Source organism: Acytostelium subglobosum (genome assembly GCF_000787575.1).
Source record: "Acytostelium subglobosum LB1 DNA, scaffold: scaffold9, whole genome shotgun sequence".
Lineage (NCBI taxonomy): Eukaryota > Evosea > Eumycetozoa > Acytosteliales > Acytosteliaceae > Acytostelium > Acytostelium subglobosum.
The window spans coordinates 763,016-784,488 of NW_012236524.1; the positions used below are offsets into that span (position 1 = coordinate 763,016).

A 21,473-nucleotide genomic window follows, 5' to 3' on the forward strand; every position below is an offset into this window, starting at 1 on the left:
GTTGTGTAACCCCCTATTGATGGTCACTAGGGACCAGGACATCGCTGATCGTTTGTGTGTGTTGGACTAAAACCAAAGTGACATTTGATCAGATGATTCGTCGTGACATTCATTATCAATCAATCAAACACAACTACAAATATTGGCACCTAATAACATGTTGTCAACATTAGGTCGATCACAGATCACTCTACAAAAGGTCCTAAAGGCTCAAGTTGGTGGAGGCCTCCACCCACTAACCTTCACACCTATGGCCAGGTACACAACCATCACATCTTCAAAGTCAATGCTCAACACCGGTCACAACATCAATGTTGGTGCAAGACAAATGCGCTCTACACTCTTTTCAAGATCATCATCGTCATCAATCATAAATGTCGACACCCCATTCAATGTCATTGGCCGCAACAGCAACAGCAACATGAGCAGAAGTTACACAAGCACATCATCATCATCATCAACTCAAGAACAAGAGAGTCAGAAACAAGAGCAGAAGCAAGAACAAGAAGAAGAGGTGGTCGAGGACATTGGTAGAAAGAGAGTTGGAAGATGGTTGTTGTTCTCAGCTGGACTTGTTGGTGTGATGGTTGTAGTTGGTGGCATCACAAGACTCACTGAATCAGGTCTATCAATGGTCGAATGGAAGCCCATCGTCGGTGCCATTCCACCACTCACTCAACAACAATGGGAGGAAGAGTTTGATCGATACAAGCAGTATCCCGAGTATCAAAAGTATGTTGTTACCTGACCTCGGTTGAAACCATCCCAACCCCAACTAACTCACAATCACATCTAGATTGAACAAAGGAATGACATTGAATGAGTTCAAACAGATATTCTTCTGGGAGTACTCACATAGATTGATGGGCAGAATGATTGGTGTGGCATTCTTCTTCCCCTTTGTCTATTACTTGCGCAAGGGATACATCGATAGGACTCTGGCAAAGAAGTTGACGGCGATATTCTTGCTCGGTGGAGCACAGGGCGCACTCGGCTGGTACATGGTCAAGTCTGGATTGGACGAGAAGTTGATCGTGGGCGAAGTGCCACGTGTCAGCCAATACAGACTGGCCGCACATCTTGGCTCGGCCTTTGTAATCTACTCCTCACTGCTCTGGTATGGTTTGGACCTGGTGTCGCCGAGACTCTCCCAGGCGGTCAAAGCAGGACTCAAACCAAATGCAGCGACACTCAGTGTCCTGCGCTACGCCTCGCCTGTCGCCGGCATGATCTTCCTGACGGCCATGTCTGGCGCATTCGTAGCCGGTCTAGACGCCGGATTAATATATAACACATTCCCACTGATGGGAGGCCAGTGGGTGCCCGAGGACCTGATCAATCCACGCATCCAACCAGCCTACAAGAACATGTTTGAGCACGATGTCACCGTGCAGTTCCAGCATCGTGTGCTGGCCACACTGACCTACGCCTCAATCCTCGGTCTGACACAATTGGCTCGCCGTGGACGTGGTGGACTAACACCTCGCGCGAGATTGGCCGCCAACAGTCTGGCTGTGATGGGCACTGCACAAGTGATCCTTGGTATCTCCACACTCCTAACATTCGTCCCAGTCTCACTTGGAGCCAGTCATCAAGCTGGATCCCTTACACTCCTTTCCATAGCCATCTGGTTACTACATGAGTTAAAGAAGTTGCCTAAGTAAATAAACTTGATTGTGTGTGCGAGGGTATGTTTATGTGTGTGCGAGGGAAAGTGTGTGAGGGCCAAGACCCCACATCGACCTTCATGATGGATCATAAATTGAACAATTGTGATTGATTGATTGAATGGTTCAATGTGTATATTAGTATAAGTATAAAGTATAAAGTGTAGTAGTAGTAGAAGTAGTAGTATAAGTAATACATATATATATATAATTAGAAGTATAGGACAGGACAGACGAACTACTGAACGAACTGATCGATCAATCACATGTCACAGGTCGATCAACCACCTCAGTGGGCCGATGCCCTGAGCAAGATCCTCCTGGATCTCAAGAATAAGAATGAGGAACATAGACAGAAGGCTGCCAGAGGCCTAAGAACATATGTATGATCAATCAATCACATCACATCACATCAATCACAATCATACTCACTCACTCATTCGCTGTCTATGTAGGTAATAACTCAATTCAGAGAGATGTCTAATGAATCGTTTACAAGGTTCATGGGCGATGTAAATAATATACTCTTTGAGCTGGTGAATAGTAATAGCATATCTGATAAGATTGGAGGTATTATGGCCATTGACGAGTTGATTGATGTGGACTATGATGAGAATGCATCAAAGGTGACAAAGTTTGCCAACTATCTACGTATCGGTCTGTCGACGAACGACTTGACTGTGATGCTGATGGCCTCCAAGGCGCTGGGCCGTCTGGCCCGCTCATCCGGCACATTGACCGCCGACATTGTCGAGTTTGAAGTGACACGTGCGCTCGAGTGGCTGAGCGGCGACCGCTACGAGAACCGTCGTCACGCCGCCGTGCTCGTGCTCAAGGAGCTGGCGCAGAACTCCCCGACACTGTTCTACGTGCACGCCGCCAACTTTGTCGATCAGATCTGGGTGGCATTGCGCGACACCAAGGTGGCGATTCGCGAGGGTGCCGTCGAGGCGCTGCGCGCCTGTCTCGAGCTGATCGCCGAGCGTGAGAGTCGTCTGCGACTCCAGTGGTACCAGAAGATCTATGACGAATCACAGAAAGCATTCAAACAGAATGGCTCGCCCGAGTCCATCCACGGCTCACTGCTCACCCTTGGTGAGCTACTTCGCAACACTGGCGACTTCATGTTCAACAAGTTCAAGGATGTCTGCGAGACCATCCTCCGATACAAAGAGCATCGTGACAAGCTCGTTAAGAAGACTGGTACGTTGGGCTAGACTGGACTGGCACCTCCACGATTCACATCCTAACCTCAAAACCATCCCCCCATCCATTCGACAGTGATCACGTTGCTACCAAGCATGGCACTCTTCTGTCCAAAGGACTTTGTACATCATCACCTTAACAACTGTATGATACATGTGTTGGCATCACTAAAGAATCAAGGAGAGCGATCATATTCATTCATTGCTCTGGGCGAGATCGCGTTGGCCGTGGGCGGTAACATCAAACCCTACCTGGAAAAGATCGTGGTGACGATCAAAGCAGCCCTGACGATGAAGGGCAAGCAGTTCAATCCAGAGGTGCTCACCTGCATCAGTATGCTGTCAACGGCCGTCGGCCCTGTGATGATCCAGCACGTCAATGCCATCCTCACACAGATGTTCACGCCCGGTCTCACCTCGGTGCTGATCGATGCGCTGCGCGACCTCACCGTCTCTCTACCGTCGCTCATCCCTCAGATTCAAAAGATGCTGCTGTCGCTTGTGTCGCAGGTGCTGGCCAACAAACCATTCCAGGAGCCTGGCACTCCGTCACAGTATCGCAAGAGCTCGGGCACATTCCAGGGCGTGTTGGTCACATATACGCTGCCCAACCCCGACTCGGATCCATCGGTCACCGCGCTGGCCTTGAAGACTCTGGGCTCATTCGACTTCTCCAATCACAACCTTTTGGAGTTTGTTCGCGACACTGTCTCCACATTCTTGGACGACGACAACCCCGAGATTAGACGCGAGGCAGCCATCACATGTGCCAAACTCATGGTCAAACCAGGCGAACCGGCTCCCACAAGAGGCCACACATCAGTCATTGTGGGAGAGGTGCTGGAGAAGCTGCTCGTGGTCGGTATTGCCGACCCCAACCCATCAATCCGTCGCACGGTGCTCAGCTCACTGGACACTCGATTCGACCATCACTTGGCGCAGGCTGAGAACCTGCGCAGTCTGTTCATCGCGCTCAACGACGAGGTGTTTGAGATCCGCGAGCTCTCCATCTCAGTCATTGGCCGTCTCACAATCCGCAACCCCGCCTACGTCATGCCCTCTCTCAGAAAGACACTTATCCAGCTGCTGACTGAGCTGGAGTTCAGCGGTGACAGTCGCAACAAAGAAGAGTCGGCACGTCTCCTCGGACATCTGATCGGGGCCTCTGAGAAGCTCATCAAGCCCTATGTCGATCCCATACTCAAAGCCCTGTTGCCCAAGCTGCGCGACAGCAATCCACGTGTTGCATCATGTGTGCTGGCCGCACTGGGCGAGCTGTCTGTCGTGGGCGGCGACGAGATGACCCAGCACATCGACCTGCTTCTGCCACTCATCATCGAGACACTTCAAGATCAGTCGTCGACTAGCAAGCGTGAGGTCGCGCTCAAGACCCTCGGACAACTCGCATCCAGCACGGGATATGTTATCCGTCCCTTTGCCAGATATCCCGCGCTTCTCGACATCCTGCTCAATGCTCTCAAGACCGAACGCATCCCATCAATCAGACGCGAGGTTATCAAGGTGCTGGGTATCCTCGGTGCGCTCGACCCATACAAACACAAGATGAACGAGCTTGGACAGCGACGCGAGGACCCCAAGTTGGACGACAAATCCTCGTCCAATGGCGTGTCGGCCATTGAGCTGGTCACATCCCCAGCATCTGAGGACTACTACCCCACAGTGGCCATCACGGCCTTGATGAAGATTCTTCGCGATCCATCATTGTCCAGCCATCACACGAGCGTCATCCAGGCTGTGATGTTCATCTTCAAGAGTCTGGGCCTGAAGTGCATCCCGTTCCTCCCACAGATCATGCCGCCCTTCCTCCAGGTGATGAACACGTGCGAGCCTGGCTTCCGCGAGTTCCTCTTCCAACAACTGGGCTCACTCGTGTCGATCGTCAAGCAGCACATTCGTGACTACCTTGTCGACGTGTTTGCGCTGATTGAGAAGTACTGGAACTCCAGCTTGTTGATCCCCATCATCAATCTGGTCGAGGAGATCTCATCCGCGCTGAACGACGAGTTCAAGGTGTACCTGCCCAACCTGATCCCACAGATGCTCAACGTGCTGCACACAGACCGCTCTCCCAAGCGCCAGCCCACATCCAAGGTTCTCAAGGCACTCGAGGTGTTTGGCACCAACCTGGACGACTACCTCCATCTGGTGATCCCCGCAGTGGTCAAGCTGTTTGAACAGGTGGATGTCACAACGCAGGTGCGCATCCTGGCCATCCAGACCATCGGTCGTCTGTGCAAGAAGCTCAACTTCTCTGACTATGCCTCGAGAATCATACATCCATTGGCTCGTGTACTTGATGTAGACGGACCCAACGAGCTCAAGGACGACGCACTAGCCACGCTCTGCTCGTTGGTCTTCCAACTTGGCTCAGACTATGCAATATTCATCCCAATGGTTGGCAAGGTGTTGGCCAAGCGCGACATCCAGTTCAACACCTATGAAGTGCTCGTGTCCAAGTTGCTCAAGAACCAACAGTTGATTGGTGCATCGGGCGGTGACAATGACTTCCCAGGCTCGCGACACCCCGACACAGCATCCGAGGAGGCCACGACATCTGTGTCTCCGGAGATGGGCTTCAAGAAGCTCAAGGCCAATGAACAGCATCTCAAGACGGCCTGGGAGACTTCACAGCGATCCACCAAGGAGGACTGGGTCGAGTGGATCCGTCGTTTCTCTGTCGAACTGCTCCGCGAGTCTCCTTCGCCCGCACTACGCTCCTGTCTCTCGCTGGCCCAGGACTACCATCCACTGGTCAGAGAACTGTTCAATGCCGGCTTTGTCAGCTGCTGGACCGAGCTTCACGAGCAATACCAAGACGAGCTGGTGCACAGTCTCGAGACTGCGCTCAGCTCGCCCAGCATCCCACCCGAAACACTACAGACCCTGCTCAACCTTGCAGAGTTCATGGAGCTACATGACAAACCACTCCCAATCGACATCAAGACACTGGGCGCGCTGGCCGAGAAGTGTCACGCCTACGCCAAGGCGCTACACTACAAGGAGATTGAGTTCCAACAATCAACAGCCGTCACCAATCAAACAATCGAAGCGTTGATCAGCATTAACAATCAGCTTCAGCAGCCTGAGGCGGCTATTGGTATCCTGATCTTTGCACAAAAGAACCACAGCGTCGAGCTCAAGGAGAACTGGTACGAGAAGCTGCGTCGCTGGGAGGACGCCCTGTCGGCCTACGAGAAGAAGCAGAAGGACGACCCACACTCAATCGAGAACACCCTGGGTATCATGCGTTGCCTACACGCTCTGGGCGAGTGGGAACGTCTGGGTCAGCTGTCGCACGAGGTCTGGAAGAACGCCAACGAGTCGACCAAGTCGTCGGTGGCGCCGCTCGCATCGGCGGCCGCTTGGAACTTGGCCAGCTGGGAGTCAATGGATGAGTACGCCAAGGCCATGAGTCAGGAGACGATAGAAGGCTCATTCTACCGCGCCATACTAGAGGTGCACAAGGACAACTTCACCAACGCCCAGCATCACATTGAGCGCGCACGCAGTCTCGTCGACACAGAGATCACTGCACTGATTGGCGAGAGCTACAATCGTGCTTACAAGATGGTGGTGCGACTGCAGCAGCTGTCTGAGCTAGAGGAGATCATCGAGTACAAGAAGTGTGGTGTTGATGGCACCGATCGCAAACAGCTTATTCGCAACACATGGAAGACGAGACTAAGAGGCTGCCAGCACAACGTGGACATCTGGCAGAGCATCCTGGCGGTGCACTCACTGGTGATTTCGCCACACGAGGAGCTGGACATGTGGCTCAAGTTCATTGGCCTGTGCAGGAAGAGCTCGCGTATGGGTCTCGCTCAAAAGACGCTCACCATGCTGATGGGTCGCGACCCTGCCACACAGCAGTTTGGCGGCATCCTGCCCAACACACATCCAAAGATCACGTTTGCCTACATCAAACAGTTGTGGAGCGCCGGTGCCAAGCCTGCTGCCTTTGAGCGATTGCGCACATTCGTCCAGGTGCTCAAGGATACCGAGGACCTGCCGCTGCAAGCCCGCGCCTACTTGAAGCTGGGCGAGTGGCAACTCGAGCTTGGAGTGACACTGAACGAGTCATCCATCCCAGGCGTCGTATCCTCATTCCGCTCCGCCACAGAGTGTGATCCCAACTGGTACAAGGCATGGCATTCATGGGCCCTCATCAACTTTGAGGTCGTCTCACACTTTGAACAGAATGGCGGCACGGCCGAACAGATTGCCAGCCACTTGATCCCATCAATCCACAGTTTCTTCCGCTCGATCGCACTGGCGCCCGAGAAGTCGTTGCAGGACACACTGCGTCTGCTCACTCTGTGGTTCAAGCACGGAGCACAAAAGGATGTCGAGGCCTGCCTGCTGCAGGGCTTCAACACAATCAGTATCGACACTTGGCTTCAGGTCATACCTCAGCTGATCGCCCGTATCCATGCACCAGTGCTGCCAGTCCGTCGCCTACTTCACGAGCTTCTCGACTCGATTGGCAAGGAGCACCCACAGGCGCTTGTCTACCCGCTGACTGTCGCCACCAAGTCTCAGTCACCGGCGCGACTGGCCGCAGCAAAGGCCATTATGGACAAGATGAGGAAGCACACCAATCTGATCGATCAGGCGCTGCCAGTCAGCCAAGAGCTGGTGCGCTGTGCCATCCTCTGGCACGAGATGTGGTACGAGGGTCTGGAGGATGCCTCACGTCAATACTTTGGCGAGCACAACCCAGATGCAATGCTTGCCACCCTCGCCCCGCTGCATCAGATCATTGAGAAGGGACCAGAGACGACGAGCGAGACATCATTCATTCATGCATTTGGTCGCGACCTACAGGAGGCGTTGGAGTGGACCAAGAAGTATGAGCGATCGAGAAAGGAGGGCGACTTGAACCAGGCATGGGACCTCTACTACCAGGTGTTCAGAAGGATTTACAAACAGTTGCCACAAATGATCTCGTTGGAGCTACAGTACATCTCGCCTCGATTGATGAACTCGCGCGATATGGAGCTAGTTGTGCCGGGCACGTACAGAGCCGGCGAGCCTATCATCAGGATTCAATCATTCTCACAGGTGCTCAGCGTCATCCCCTCCAAGCAGCGACCAAGAAAGCTGACGATCATTGGATCGGACGGCCTCGAGTATACATTCCTGTTGAAGGGCCACGAGGACCTTCGTCAGGATGAGAGAGTCATGCAGTTGTTTGGTCTGGTCAACACGTTGCTCAGCGCCAACCACGACACGGCCAAGTCACACTTGAGTATCCGTCGCTTCAGTGTCATCCCCCTTTCACCCAACTCTGGTTTGATTGGCTGGGTGCCTCACTCGGACACACTTCACGCACTGATTCGCGACTACCGTGAGAGCACCAAGACTCTGCTCAACATTGAGCATCGCCTAATGATGCAGATGTGCTCTGACTTTGACAACCTTACACTGATGCAAAAGGTCGAGGTGTTTGAGTACGCCCTGGAGAACACCAGCGGCCAGGACCTGCACAAGGTGCTCTGGCTCAAGAGCAGGAACTCTGAGACATGGCTGGATCGTCGCACGAACTACACAAGATCACTGGCAGTGATGTCCATGGTGGGCTACATCCTGGGACTGGGCGATCGCCATCCCAGCAACCTGATGCTGGACCGCCACACGGGCAGAATCCTGCACATCGACTTTGGCGACTGTTTCGAGGTGGCAATGCACCGAGAGAAGTTCCCCGAGAAGATCCCCTTCCGTCTGACCAGAATGTTGATCAACGCAATGGAGGTGTCTGGTATCGAGGGCAACTTCCGGCTGACGTGCGAGGCTGTGATGTCTGTGCTGCGCAAGAACAAGGAGTCATTGATGGCCGTGCTAGAGGCCTTTGTCCACGACCCACTGATCAACTGGAGACTGCTCACGCCCAATCACGAGAAGGAGACCAAGATCAAGCAGGACCTGATCGATCACGAGTCGCCAGAGCCCTCGCTCACCACCTCACCCGTACACAGACAACCCACGAGAGGACGTGTCGACGAACAGGTTGAGGAAGTTGTTCCAGAGGCATTGAACGAGAGAGCACTCTCTGTTATCAATCGTGTCAACAAGAAGTTGACTGGAAGAGACTTTAGCAAGGATGAGACATTAGGTGTACCAGAACAAGTTCAGAAGCTAATCGATCAAGCCACATCACATGAACACCTTTGTCAATGTTATGTTGGTTGGTGTGCATTCTGGTAAACTACCAACTTGTCTGGTATGGACTGGACTGGACTGAACTGGCACACATCATTCATTCATCATCAATGACTCAAACATTCAATCCATGGATTCCATCATCCAACATATATATATTATTGTTATTATTATTATTTTTATTAAAGAGATGTATATAGAACATGCCCATTGTATTGTCCGTTTGGTAGGATACCTTCTACTTGTCCTTGTCCCTTGTCCTTGTCAATTTCATTTGGCAACAACATGATGAATTAAAGAATGACAATGATCATTTGACCATAAAGAATAATGATCGATCGAGGAATCCTAAAGAATTGGATTATTGTATGATGCAATCACATTCAATCAATAATAGAGTCGGACGATCTTGGGAACCATGGGGACATAGGAGTTGGAAATGAATACAAGGTGTGAAATATCAAATTATGGGGGTGTTCCACCAACAGTGAAGAAGGTTTGACAACACCTTTGACCAGATTGGTCTAAGCACCACATTTGGTGAACATCGATTGAATTCAAAAAGCGAGTGAAAGAACATTGCCAAAGAAGATTGAAGAAGATTAATTAAGGGACAGATGATATTTATAAAGGGTCATGACTCTGGTCCAGTCAGTAGACTTATTATTGTTAACTGTAAACAAATATAATTAATATAAACAAATAATCTTTAAATACTCTTTTAATACAAGAAAGAATAATGGCACAAAGCAACACTGTAAACAGAAGATGGTTGTTGGCATCACGTCCACATGGTGCACCAGTACTTGATAACTTTAAATATGAGACTGTTCCCATTCCAGAGCCTGCTGATGGTGAGTTGTTGCTAAGGACCATCTATCTGTCTCTAGAGTATGTTGTTGATGTTTGAATGAATGAATGAAATGACTATCAATCAATCACTTACACTATTCTCATACTCTTCTTCTTCTTTCAAACCCATCTACAGCCCATATATGAGAGGTAGAATGAATGCTGCCGAGTCATATGCTGCACCATTGCAGATTGGTGACGTGATTGTTGGAGGAACTGTGTCTGTGGTGGTCAAGTCAAACCATCCAAACTATGCCGTTGGTGACACTGTTGTTGGTTACCTCGGATGGCAAGACTATGCCATTTCAAATGGCAAGTTCATGGAGAAGTTGAAGGGACCAATCTTGAACCACCAATCCCTGGCACTTGGTGCACTCGGTATGCCAGGCCTCACTGCATACTTTGGCCTCATCGATATTGGTAACCCCAAGCCAGGTGAGACTGTTGTGGTCTCTGCCGCCACCGGTGCCGTTGGCTCTTTGGTCGGACAAATCGCCAAGATCAAGGGCTGCTACGTTGTTGGTATTGCTGGTGGTCCAGAGAAGTGTCGCTATGCGGTCGAGACACTTGGATTCGACAAGTGTATCGATCACAAGGATGACAACATGGCTCAACTGTTGAAGGAGGCCTGTCCCAAGGGCATCGATGTCTACTTTGAGAATGTTGGAGGAAAGGTGTTCAATGCTGTCCTGGACCTTGTCAACACTGGTGCACGTATCCCAATCTGTGGACTGATCTCTGTCTACAACGCCACCTCCTACCCAGTCGGACCAGACAGAATCTCTGCATACAACGGCAAGATCCTTTCAAAGAGAATGCGTGTCCAAGGTTTCATCTCCACAATGGATTATGGTCACAGATACAAAGAGTGTATGTATAATGGTATCATGAGCGATTGATCAAACAACTTAAACAGTTACTAACCGATTCTCTTCCAAACCAATACAGTCGCTGATGCCATGGGACAATGGGTGTTTGAAGGCAAGATCACTTACCGTGAGGACGTTACTGATGGATTGGAGAATGCTCCACAGACATTGATTGGTCTACTCGAAGGCAAGAACTTTGGAAAGGTCATCATCAAGGTTGCCGATAAGTAGAAAAGACAACAACTCCATCTCACCATCCTGTAATGATGGGGACACAAAAAGACATCCAGATGGGATGTCTTCTCTCACCTAGAATAATAGTTTACCTATCTCCCCCCATCAGTCTCATACTCTCTATTACATTCAATTCACAACCTGGCAAAGCTCCAAGGATTAATCTTTGTATTTAGTTATCCATCCAATCAACCAATCAAACAAATAATAAATAAATATTTCCAAACAATACAAATGTTATATCTTAATATACAGTTTAATTAACAAACAAATACTAAGTTAAGTATCTGTTGGTGTTGATTCAACCAGTTGTTGCTGCTACGGCCGCTGTGTTGTTGCTGGAGATATTTACTTGGCCTTTGGAGCACCTCCCAAGAGACCGTTGGCAGTGTTGAACAGGTTGATTGGCGAGCTTCCGTCGGTGATCATCACGGAGCTGAGACCCAATCCCTTGAGCAGCTTGGCCTGCATCTCTGGACCAGCCTGGGCAATGGACTTGATGGTCTCCTGACCGATGGACTCGACCAACTGCTTGAACTTCTTGGCCTCGATGGTGGAGAGCTCACGCTGTCTGTTCAACTCCAACTCGTCGATCTGCTTCTTGTAGGCAAGCTCGGCCTCACGCTTCTGCTTGACGAGCAAGAGCTCAGACTCGGCACGGATCTTGGTGGCCTGGGCACGGAGCTTGGCCTGCTCGACGTTGGCCTGAGCAGAGATGGACTGAGCCTCTGCGGTAGCCTGGGCCTCAGCGGTAGCTTGACCGGTGGACTCGACGGCGGCAGATTGAGCCTGCAGCTCCAAGAGGTCCTTCTTGGCCAACTCGGCGGCAGCCTCATCATTAATCTTTTGACGCTCCAGACGACCACGAGCACCCTGCTCGAGCTTCTCAGCCTCGTGACGGGCAGCAGCCTCCTGGGACTTGGTGGTGATCTCGATGGCGAGCTGGACAGACTTTTGCAGAGAGTCACGAGTTCTCTGGTCGACTGGCTCGACGGACTGAATATCAATGTTGGTGATGATCAGGTTGTTGGCGTTGAAGGCAAAGTTCTCCTTTGGTGCTCCGTTCTCGTCAAAACCAAAGACGGCGTGACGGATGATCTCAGCAGAGCGCTTGTGGAAGTCGTCGAATGGGACTGAGGCGACAGCACCACGGACACGCGAGGCGATGGCCTTGCAAGAGTCACCGACAAAGTCTGGGACCTGGAAGATCTTGGCGGCCTCCTCAGTCTGGGTCTTGTCGACGATGAACTGCCAGTTGTATGAAAGCTTCAGGGAGAGCTTGGCGTGGTCAGAGGTCTCGACAATGACGACATCAGTCATAAAGTCTGGTCCGAGGTAGAGGGCGATGGCCTTGATCATGTGTGGGCGCTTTGGCTTCTCACCAGAGAGCGAGAGAACGGTGAAACGCTCATCTGGACCCAACATGACTAAGTCTGGGCCAAAGACGACACGGGACTTCTTCTCCTTGTAGTCGTAGATCTGGACGGCAGAGTTGTGTGGTGCGCGGTAGGTGACGACACGGGTCTTGTCACGGTTGTCAGAGAACTCGGGATCGTTGGTCTCCTTGGCGAGGACCTCCTCGACGGTCTTTGGCAACTCCATTGACCACAACTCCTCGTTTGGCTTAAGCATGTATGAGCGACCAGAGATGGTGGTGATCTTACCGCTCTTGATGTCACGGATGTAGATACCCTCATTGTCGTCCAATGGGATGGAGTCACGCTTCTCGACGACCTCAACCTGGACGGGTGGGACGTAGTCACATGGGCCGTAGATCATCCAACGGTCACCGGCCAAGTGCTTCTCCTTTCCGTCGTCAAAGGTCTCCTTAGCGCGGAGCAAGAGGGCCTCCTGCTCATTGAGAATGTAGATGGACTGGATGCGGTTGCCCTCGAGGGACTCACCTGGACGCAGGAAGAAGGACAACTCACCCTTTCTGAGCTCCTTCTGACCAAGCTGTGGCTTTCCATCGGTACCGATTGGGTCCATGACGACACAGTACTGACGGTTGGTCAAGGTGGTGATGTTGACCTCACCGACGACGGTCTCGTAGACGTCTGGGATGTGGGTCTCAGAGTCGTTGGAAGTGACCAACCACTCCTCACCAGCCTTGCGCAGCTTTCCACGCTCGTCGGTGAAGGTCTTGACGGCCTTGAGGTGGAGGGCCTTCTTATCGGTAAGGATGTAGGCGTTGATGGTATCGATGACCTTCTCGTCGACGCCTGGCAGGTAGGCACCCACCTGTCTGATCAACCACTCCTCACCAGCCTTGCGGGTGGCTCCGTTGCGGTCGAGCAAAGCCTTGTTGGCACGCAGCTTCAGGGCTTGGTTTGGTGCAATGATGGTGGCCTTGACCTCCTCCTCGATTCTAACCTCAATGCGTGGGATGTAGGTGGCGGGACCCTCGAACAACCACTCATCACCAGCAACCTTGGTGGACTTGCCATCGGTGAAGTCACGCAGGGCGTGCAGTCTGAGTGCCTTGAGCTGGGGCACGATCTGCAGGGCGGTGACCTTTCCAGTGAGCTTCTCACCTGGGTAAAGTGGGAAGGGCTCCTGGGCGAATCTGATCTCCTCATCTCCGTGTCTCAGCTTGACCTCACCAAACTCGTTGAGCACCAGGGCGCCCTCGGCATTGCGCACGATGGGGTTGGCAATAGTGCAGTAGTGTCTAAGTGGGATCATGATCATTGGCTCTGGACCAGCAACCACCTTCTCGTGGTCCTGGCGAGTGAACGTCAGTGGACCAACCTCCACACGTGTGACGTTAGTATTGTTATCCAGAACATGGATGTAGTGGTGTGGCTTGATTCTGATGACTAAATATATTTATATTAAGTGTTTGATTGAGTGATTGATCGAGTGAGTTAGTATGTTAGTGTGATTGATTGATTGAGTGAGCGTGATCAGTGCACTTACCAGCGTTGGCGTCGGTCATTTTATATATATATATGTATGTTAATTAAAGGAGATAAGTTAATATAAGTAGAGATGAGTGAAAGGACAGATTGTGAAGATGATGTTTTGAAATCAATCGATTGATTTTATTATTGATCAAGTTGAAGCACAGTTTGGCTGATGTCACTTTTTTGTATGATGTGCACATCGAAGATTGAATGATATTATTATTATTATTAAATTTCATTTTATTTTCTAGGAATGTAGTGAGAATAAAAATTTAATTTGATGAGTAGGTAGAAACTTAGATACTTTGTTTTTGTTAGTGTTGATGGTAGTGTGTGTTGGAGGTCAAACACTTATTGTCGACTTTTCGTTGATCCTCACTGGAAACAAGAAAGTTGGATAATGTTCGCACTTCCATTCTTCCATCCACCAACATTGACAAACACAATCATTCCATCTATCAACAACATACATATTATCTGTTATAATAGTAAACATTTAATTATCACTTGGTTGTAACTGATCTAAATGAAACAACAAACACAAACATAATGTACATCCACTCATCATTATATGAATAACAAACATAGATTTGATATTGTATATATATCTGTCAGAATCCTGATGATGACTGATGAATGACTGAATGAATGAATGAATGATTGATCACAATGATGTGGAGAGTGAGTATAATGAAGTGCTTGAAGAACCACAATGGTAACTTAAGGTTGATACCCTGTACCATCTATTAAGATTAGCAAAGTTTGAATGTACAAGGCATGGTGAAGATCAATGTTTGATACCAAAGATTAGGGAAACAACACATCCCTGTTCCCGAGTGTTCGTGGATGTTGATTGGTTCTTTGTACACCTTGAAACAATCTATCTCTATCCATTCTTGTCCAGGGTTTATGGTCGCCAAACAAAACAAAAATCCTTTAAATTATGACCTTAATATCTCTGTGTCTCCTATCTTTCGGTGTATGTATCTCTTGTGAAGATAGATAGTGATGATAATTGTGAACAATGATGTTCTTTCGACTAGTTCTAACATTCATTTATTCATTCTACACTTTTTTGTACAGACCACCGATGGACGCATCATCGTCCCGTCTGAACTCGTTATTTCAGAGTCAACGATACAGCCAACTAGATCTGGTTGGTTCTATTCATTGTAAAAGTGTAGGTTTGTAGTCGCTGCATCGACAACAACTACTGCACATACCCACCCCTGCACTACCAATTGGGAACCGAAACGATTATTATTATATTTATGCATGCATATAAATATATCTTGCAACAATGCACGAAACCATCGGATCGACTGATAGGAAGTCTGAAAAATTTAATGATCAATTCTTGAAGTATTCGTTATCAACAGTGGCCCAAGCATGGCAAAGTCCCCACCCGAAAACGACAAAGTTTCGCTTACACCCATGTCGCACTCACAACGGGCATGGCTCAACCACTGGTTGTCATGTGATCATCTCTCTCTTTAGCATTTCATCGACACGCCGAAGACGAATACTTAGTCTGGTACCCCCCTAGCGGGTTCGGGTGGCCAGGTCGCCAATCAAAGGCCCATTCTGGTGGGAAATTTAGATGGGGCAGAAGAATGAAGGATAGTTGACCATTCGGATCAAAGAAGCAGTGAGCGCGACTCCTACCATGGATATTTAATTTAATTACTGTTTGTCTTTGTGTGTGTACCACCCCAACCATAGTTCGTTGGTGCACTGATGGGCATCAACAAGACCGACTGACAAGGAACAAGGCCTGTGTGTGTCACATCTAACTCCCCACCTCTGGGTTGAGTTGATTGTCTAGACGATTGAATTCTGATTTAAGTAAGTGTCATACTTGCTTGCTTGGCTTGGCTTCCTTCTCTAAGTAGTGTTGTTTGGGTCAATTAGTATCAATCATTCGTCAAGTGCATCACATACATATAACCCTGTGTGTTTTATAAATTACATAAAGTTAACATAAATATTTATTCTGTTACATCAACCAAACAGAAGTACTAGCTAGATAATATTTCCCCAGGTTGTGAAGAAGCAAAGGAAGTAGGTTCATTCACGATTGTAACATTACCCCCGCATGCCCCCACAAGTCCTGCAGATATTTGACTATCTCAAGGTTAGGCATCTCCCAATAACTTCACGCCCATCACACCAATTGATTGCCCATCAATCATTACTTCATGTGACACCCCCTCCACATACTCGGACAACCACATCCAATCCAACAAACATATCTGTATCCAACTCAATCATTGCAGCATCCTCTTTTCCTATCTATCTTTATCTATTCATTTATCTTTCTTGAGCCAAGTGAGCAAAGCAATCACTGCGGTGAACCCATCCATCCAATTTTCTTCCATTGCATATTGCATTCATTCATTTATTCATAATCCATCCACAAACAAACATACTACTAAACTAACCGCAAGGAATTGGAGTGGAGTGTTCAATACCATCACGTTCATGTAATTATACGATTGATGAAGAACTTATATATCACGCAAGCACACATACAACATACATTTAATTGATTACCTAAACATATATAGTTAACCCATTACTTAATCAATCAATCAATCAATCAATCAAATAAATTGATTCGATTGGTATGATAATCATCAATCACTCATATTCTCCCATCACACTGTTGCCAACTCACTCATCAGGGGCCATCACACAATCCCCCACCACACCACACCCCAACCAAAGGTCGTTTCCCAATCAGCAATCAGTTAGTTAATTTGATCACATGGCACATTCCGTCCCGATGTGGCCTCCACCCTCCTCCACCCTCTTCCTTCAATCTCAAGCTACCAATCAATATACTCTATATACATCATACTGCAGTGTACCGTACGGCACTTGCCACCCCGGTACTGGCTGGCTGGAATTCCAGCATCATCAGCGTCGTCAGTGACAGTATGTGGCGGCCACATACATACAATACCATATATCATACATACTATACTATCTATCTTATCCACACACCGCACCTCTTCATTCAACTGTCAATACCACCCGCAACCCACATCTAATCAAAGGTGGCCCAAACAATTGATGGGTCATCAACATCACTATCACAATCAATCAATCAATCATCCACAATCGACAATTTCATACCGTACCAATCAATCCTAACTCTGTTGCTGACCTTACTACCCTTCCTTAGCCAATCAATCATTCAATTATTAATTTATTTATAAGTTACCAACATCTCTGACTTTATAGTTTGTTTGATTGTTGGTATAGGATAAGAAGAAGAAGACATATATATAATACCTGTCCTGTTTAAATTACAATTTGACCCGAGCCAAGAATGAGAGTTGCTTCCACATTGTTATACATTATAGTCCTTGCTGGTATTGCAGGGATCACATTCTCAGAGAACACGCCACCCTTGGATCGCGCAAATAGGTGCGAGCCCTATTTCGGAGATGCTGCATGCCTTGGTCTTCTAAAGTCTCCAGGTATGTAGTGTTGGACAGACCGCCGCCCATTGATCAATCAATCACTAACACTACCTTTTTCCAGAATCTGTTTTTGTTGCAGCAGGATGGACACAGGAGAGACTCCTTAATGAGATGAATATTAAAGCTATTGGCCTTTTAGCGCAGAACATTCCAGAGTGCGCACCAACCAACTTTACAAACATGTTTGTCTGTAACACGGCATTCAAACCATGCATCAATGTCACATTGCCAGACTCCACCACGATTGCTATGCGTCAGGGCGAGTGCCAGGCTGACTGCATGACCATCTTTAACAAATGCAAGTTACCGGCAAGCCTTCTGAACTGCAGCGATACCTATCAGAACACCAATATCATGCTTTATCCACCTGCCAGCAATAACTATGACCTATCACCCTACGGCGGACCTTCAGCCTACACTGTCGATTGTCTTCGAAATGACTTTGCAACCAATGGATCAATCATAATCAGTAGGTTTGATTGATTGATCAATCAGTCTGTGTCCAAATGTGATCACTCGCTCACTAACTCATTCACTCACATTACTTTCTAGAATGCCCCGCTCCATTGCTCCCAAGAGCATCGTATGGCGAGCAACAGCTGATTGATGAAGCGAATGGATACACTTTTGCCAGCCCACTTCCATGCGTGTTCCCATGTCCAGCACCAATATTCAAGGATAGCGAGTGGTCGATGCTCCGCAAGATGGTGGAGGTCGTGTCGATCATCTCCTTCATCTGTACATCACTTGTGATCTTCACCTATCTGGTGATCAATCCCAAGCGTGATCGTCATTCAATCAGTCTCACATTCATGGCGTTTGGCATCTGGTGCATTGGTATCACTGATATGATCTTGGCCGATCGCGGAACCAGCGTCTACTGTCCCGAACCCGACAGAATGGGTGTTCAATCCGATGCATACTGTGGTGTCTCTGGCGCACTCTACCAATTCGGTGCTGTCACTGGTGCCATCTGGTGGGCAACAATGGGCTTTGACCTTTGGTTAGTTATTCGTAGAGGTAAGTTCAGTTGGTGAGGCAGCTGGGACGCACACATTTATTGATCAAACCTAACTCAACCTTTCACAATCAATATATAGTTAAGAAGCAGATTTCTTTCGAGAAGTATTATATGGTCATCTTGTCAGTGGTCTCTATCTTCTTCACAATCCTTCCAGCTGGTATGAAGAAGTATTCAGCCTCATTCGGTCGTATTGGGTATGTACTTCAAGCTTTGAATGAATGAATGAATTAACGACTAACTGACTTGAATATATTACATTTATAGATGTTGGATTGGTGATGATATTGTCCTGGACGGTGTGTTCTGGGCACCATTCACACTGTGCATCCTGGTTGGAGCAACATTCATCAGTTTGATCTTGCGCGAAGTATACAGGATTGTGAAGAGAGCAGAGAATGGAAAGAAGAAGTCAACTAGACTGCTCAGATTCAACTTGAAGCCATTCCTGATCATTGTTATCCTGTTGGTAGAGTTCATCTATCTGTTTGCCTACAACCTCTACTATCAGATCAACAAGAACAACATCAAGCAAGACCTGTCCGATTGGGTCCATTGTCTGATGGAGAGAGGCCAGGAGAACTGCACGCTGAAACCGCTGCCTCTGGGTGCGCACTTCACCTACTTCTTCTTTGTGCGTCTCCTCGGCATTGAGATCCTGATCTTCTACGGACTGAACCGCCGCTCCAAGGCCATCTGGGCCAACTCAATCTTCTTCAAGAACAGATTCTACAACATCAGCATGACCCTGGAAAAGACCAGCATGACCTCCAACAGTCAGACATCTGGCCAGAGTTCAAACAGTGTTCGCATGTCAAGTCAAACTGGTATTGAGGAGAGTAGCGTTGACACACGAGAGTGATCAAACGAACAAACAAACGAATATATAGACACTATTAGTATTGTCCATCGATGGACACAAGTTATCCATTTAATAATTACATCTTGTACCATTCATTCTCATTCATCAATCAATCAATCAATTAATTAATTATTCAGTGATCAGTTGATATGTGTTGGATGATTGGACCAACGATGTATGATCGTCGACTTCATCATCATCCACGACGACACCTATACCACCACTGCCATGCTCGCTGCCAGGCTTGGATGATCGGTCGTCAGCTCCATCGATATCATCGACGTCATCGCGGTAATTGATAATTGACACATCTGCCTCTTTGAATCGGAATGCAATCACCATGAATACAATGGTGGCTAATGACATTACGCATGCGTACAACAAGAACTCTTGCCAACGCTTGTCCATACTGATGCCATCGACCACAATGACAACAAACATGTTGCCCAGTGCAATGGAGAACAGCCACATCGACATGATTGTGCTCTTCATGTTGGCCGGTGCCTGAGAGTAGGCAAACTCCAGACCTGTCACCGATATCAGCACCTCGGCGAATGTGATTGCCAAATATTGTGGCAGTTGCAGCAGCACTGACACAGTGTTTGGTGGGCTGTTATCAATCTTGAGCTGCAGCATAATAGTAAAGACAAAGGATAGCACTGATATCCACATTCCAATCCAGAGTCGTCTCAGAGGATGGAATTCAATCTATATGTTTGAGGACGGGTAGGGTAGGGTTGGGTTAGCGAGTTGATAGCGAATGTATAGTCTAACAAGGTAACATACATTCCTTGTCCTAAGTGGTCGATATATAAGGTATTCAATGAATGGAATGAAGAGCATGACTAGGATTGGTTCAGCACTTTGTACTTGATCAGCTGGCATGTTATATGATCCAATGCGTAGGTCCATCTGTTTGGCTTGTAGTGTCCATCTACTTCCACTCTGATCACTAATCGCCCAAAAGAATGGCAGTGGCACAAACACGAGCAGGACGTTCAATGCCGCCTTGACCGAGTCGACCAGATGTGAGTCGTACTTGACGCGAGCGCGATCGAGCCAATGAACACAGTATGACGACGAGCCACTGCGCATTAGTCTGACCTTTTCGGAGATGGCACATCCAATGACCTTGGCCGAAGTGAGTAATATGCTACCAGTGATGGGACGTCTCTTATATGATCGCGAGCCAAGAACAAAGACAACAGTTGCAGCAATGATCAGCACTGATGGTAGGCCAAATGCAAACCAATAGCCAATATATGTTCTGAAGAGTGGCGTGAGGAATGTAGACAGAGATGCGCCAATGTTGATGGCAAAGTAGAACAGCTGATAGAGTCTTTGTACAAGATCCTTCTGACTATTGTCCAACTGATCGCCACAGAATGTTGACACGACCGGTTTGATTCCACCCGTTCCAACACCTATCAATATGAGTCCGATAATCCATGCCCAAGGTGATCGCTCACTTGGCATGTCACCCATTATAGCTGGCACTGCTGAGATGGCCAAGAACACGCCACCAACTGAGTACACCAATGAGAAGTATAGTATCGTATTGTATTTGCCCAGTATACTGTCTGCTACATAAGCGCCAAACATTGGTCTTTTGGTCGAGTTAGTTAGGGATACATGATTGAGCACACGCTAGCTAGCAATGACCTACAAGAAGTATGCAACAAAGTTGAAACCATGTAGAATGGAGGTGGCACTGTCATCGCTGTATCCCATGAATGATGTGAGGTATAATACCATAACGGATCTGATTCCATAGTATGAGTATCGTTCACATACTTCACTACCAAGTATATAACGTACTGATGAAGGTAATGATTTACTACTTGTCTCTACATTGTCTATATCATTGTTATTGTTATTGCTGTTGTTGTTATCACTTGATGAAGTCAACACTTTGCCATAAGAGTTGTGATTACTTGAGGATGATAGTATAGCACTTCCTTCCTGTGCAATATCGTCATCCATCATCAAGTGTACTATATATATTGTGTGTGTAACTGACACACAGAGAGATAGAATGAATGATTGAGCGACTGTTGGCCAACAGATATTTGTTTGTAGTGAGTCGTTTCAAATTAAAATTTATGAGTTTATTTATGGGTTGGCCTTAGTCTAACTCTCCAGAGGAACATAGGTATCTCCAAGTCCTCTTCTTCTTAGATATAATATTG

The 21,473-nt window shown here is 48.0% G+C and overlaps 6 protein-coding genes across 6 annotated transcripts; 4 read left to right on the forward strand and 2 right to left on the reverse strand.

Moving 5' to 3' along the window:
* Positions 1-157: 157 nt before the first annotated feature.
* SAMD00019534_052210 (hypothetical protein) lies at positions 158-1,664 on the forward strand (the record flags this gene model as incomplete). Its single annotated transcript, XM_012899692.1, has 2 exons — positions 158-732; positions 797-1,664. 2 exons carry the CDS (start codon positions 158-160, stop codon positions 1,662-1,664), a joined length of 1,443 nt encoding a protein of 480 aa, XP_012755146.1.
* Positions 1,665-1,933: 269 nt separating this feature from the next.
* SAMD00019534_052220 (hypothetical protein) lies at positions 1,934-9,097 on the forward strand (the record flags this gene model as incomplete). Its single annotated transcript, XM_012899693.1, has 3 exons — positions 1,934-2,050; positions 2,123-2,870; positions 2,949-9,097. 3 exons carry the CDS (start codon positions 1,934-1,936, stop codon positions 9,095-9,097), a joined length of 7,014 nt encoding a protein of 2,337 aa, XP_012755147.1.
* Positions 9,098-9,791: 694 nt separating this feature from the next.
* Positions 9,792-11,004, forward strand: SAMD00019534_052230 (hypothetical protein; the record flags this gene model as incomplete). Its single annotated transcript, XM_012899694.1, has 3 exons — positions 9,792-9,943; positions 10,041-10,774; positions 10,853-11,004. The coding sequence occupies 3 exons, from the start codon at positions 9,792-9,794 to the stop codon at positions 11,002-11,004; spliced, it is 1,038 nt and encodes a 345-aa protein (XP_012755148.1).
* A 351-nt stretch (positions 11,005-11,355) lies between these two features.
* On the reverse strand, positions 11,356-13,945 carry SAMD00019534_052240 (hypothetical protein; the record flags this gene model as incomplete). Its single annotated transcript, XM_012899695.1, has 2 exons — positions 11,356-13,826; positions 13,927-13,945. 2 exons carry the CDS (start codon positions 13,943-13,945, stop codon positions 11,356-11,358), a joined length of 2,490 nt encoding a protein of 829 aa, XP_012755149.1.
* A 3,302-nt stretch (positions 13,946-17,247) lies between these two features.
* Positions 17,248-19,284, forward strand: SAMD00019534_052250 (hypothetical protein; the record flags this gene model as incomplete). Its single annotated transcript, XM_012899696.1, has 5 exons — positions 17,248-17,398; positions 17,463-17,870; positions 17,954-18,421; positions 18,502-18,619; positions 18,690-19,284. 5 exons carry the CDS (start codon positions 17,248-17,250, stop codon positions 19,282-19,284), a joined length of 1,740 nt encoding a protein of 579 aa, XP_012755150.1.
* Positions 19,285-19,419: 135 nt separating this feature from the next.
* On the reverse strand, positions 19,420-21,153 carry SAMD00019534_052260 (hypothetical protein; the record flags this gene model as incomplete). Its single annotated transcript, XM_012899697.1, has 3 exons — positions 19,420-19,992; positions 20,071-20,890; positions 20,951-21,153. Coding segments are annotated over 3 exons (1,596 nt in total), but the record flags the coding sequence as incomplete, so codon positions are not given.
* Positions 21,154-21,473: the final 320 nt, after the last annotated feature.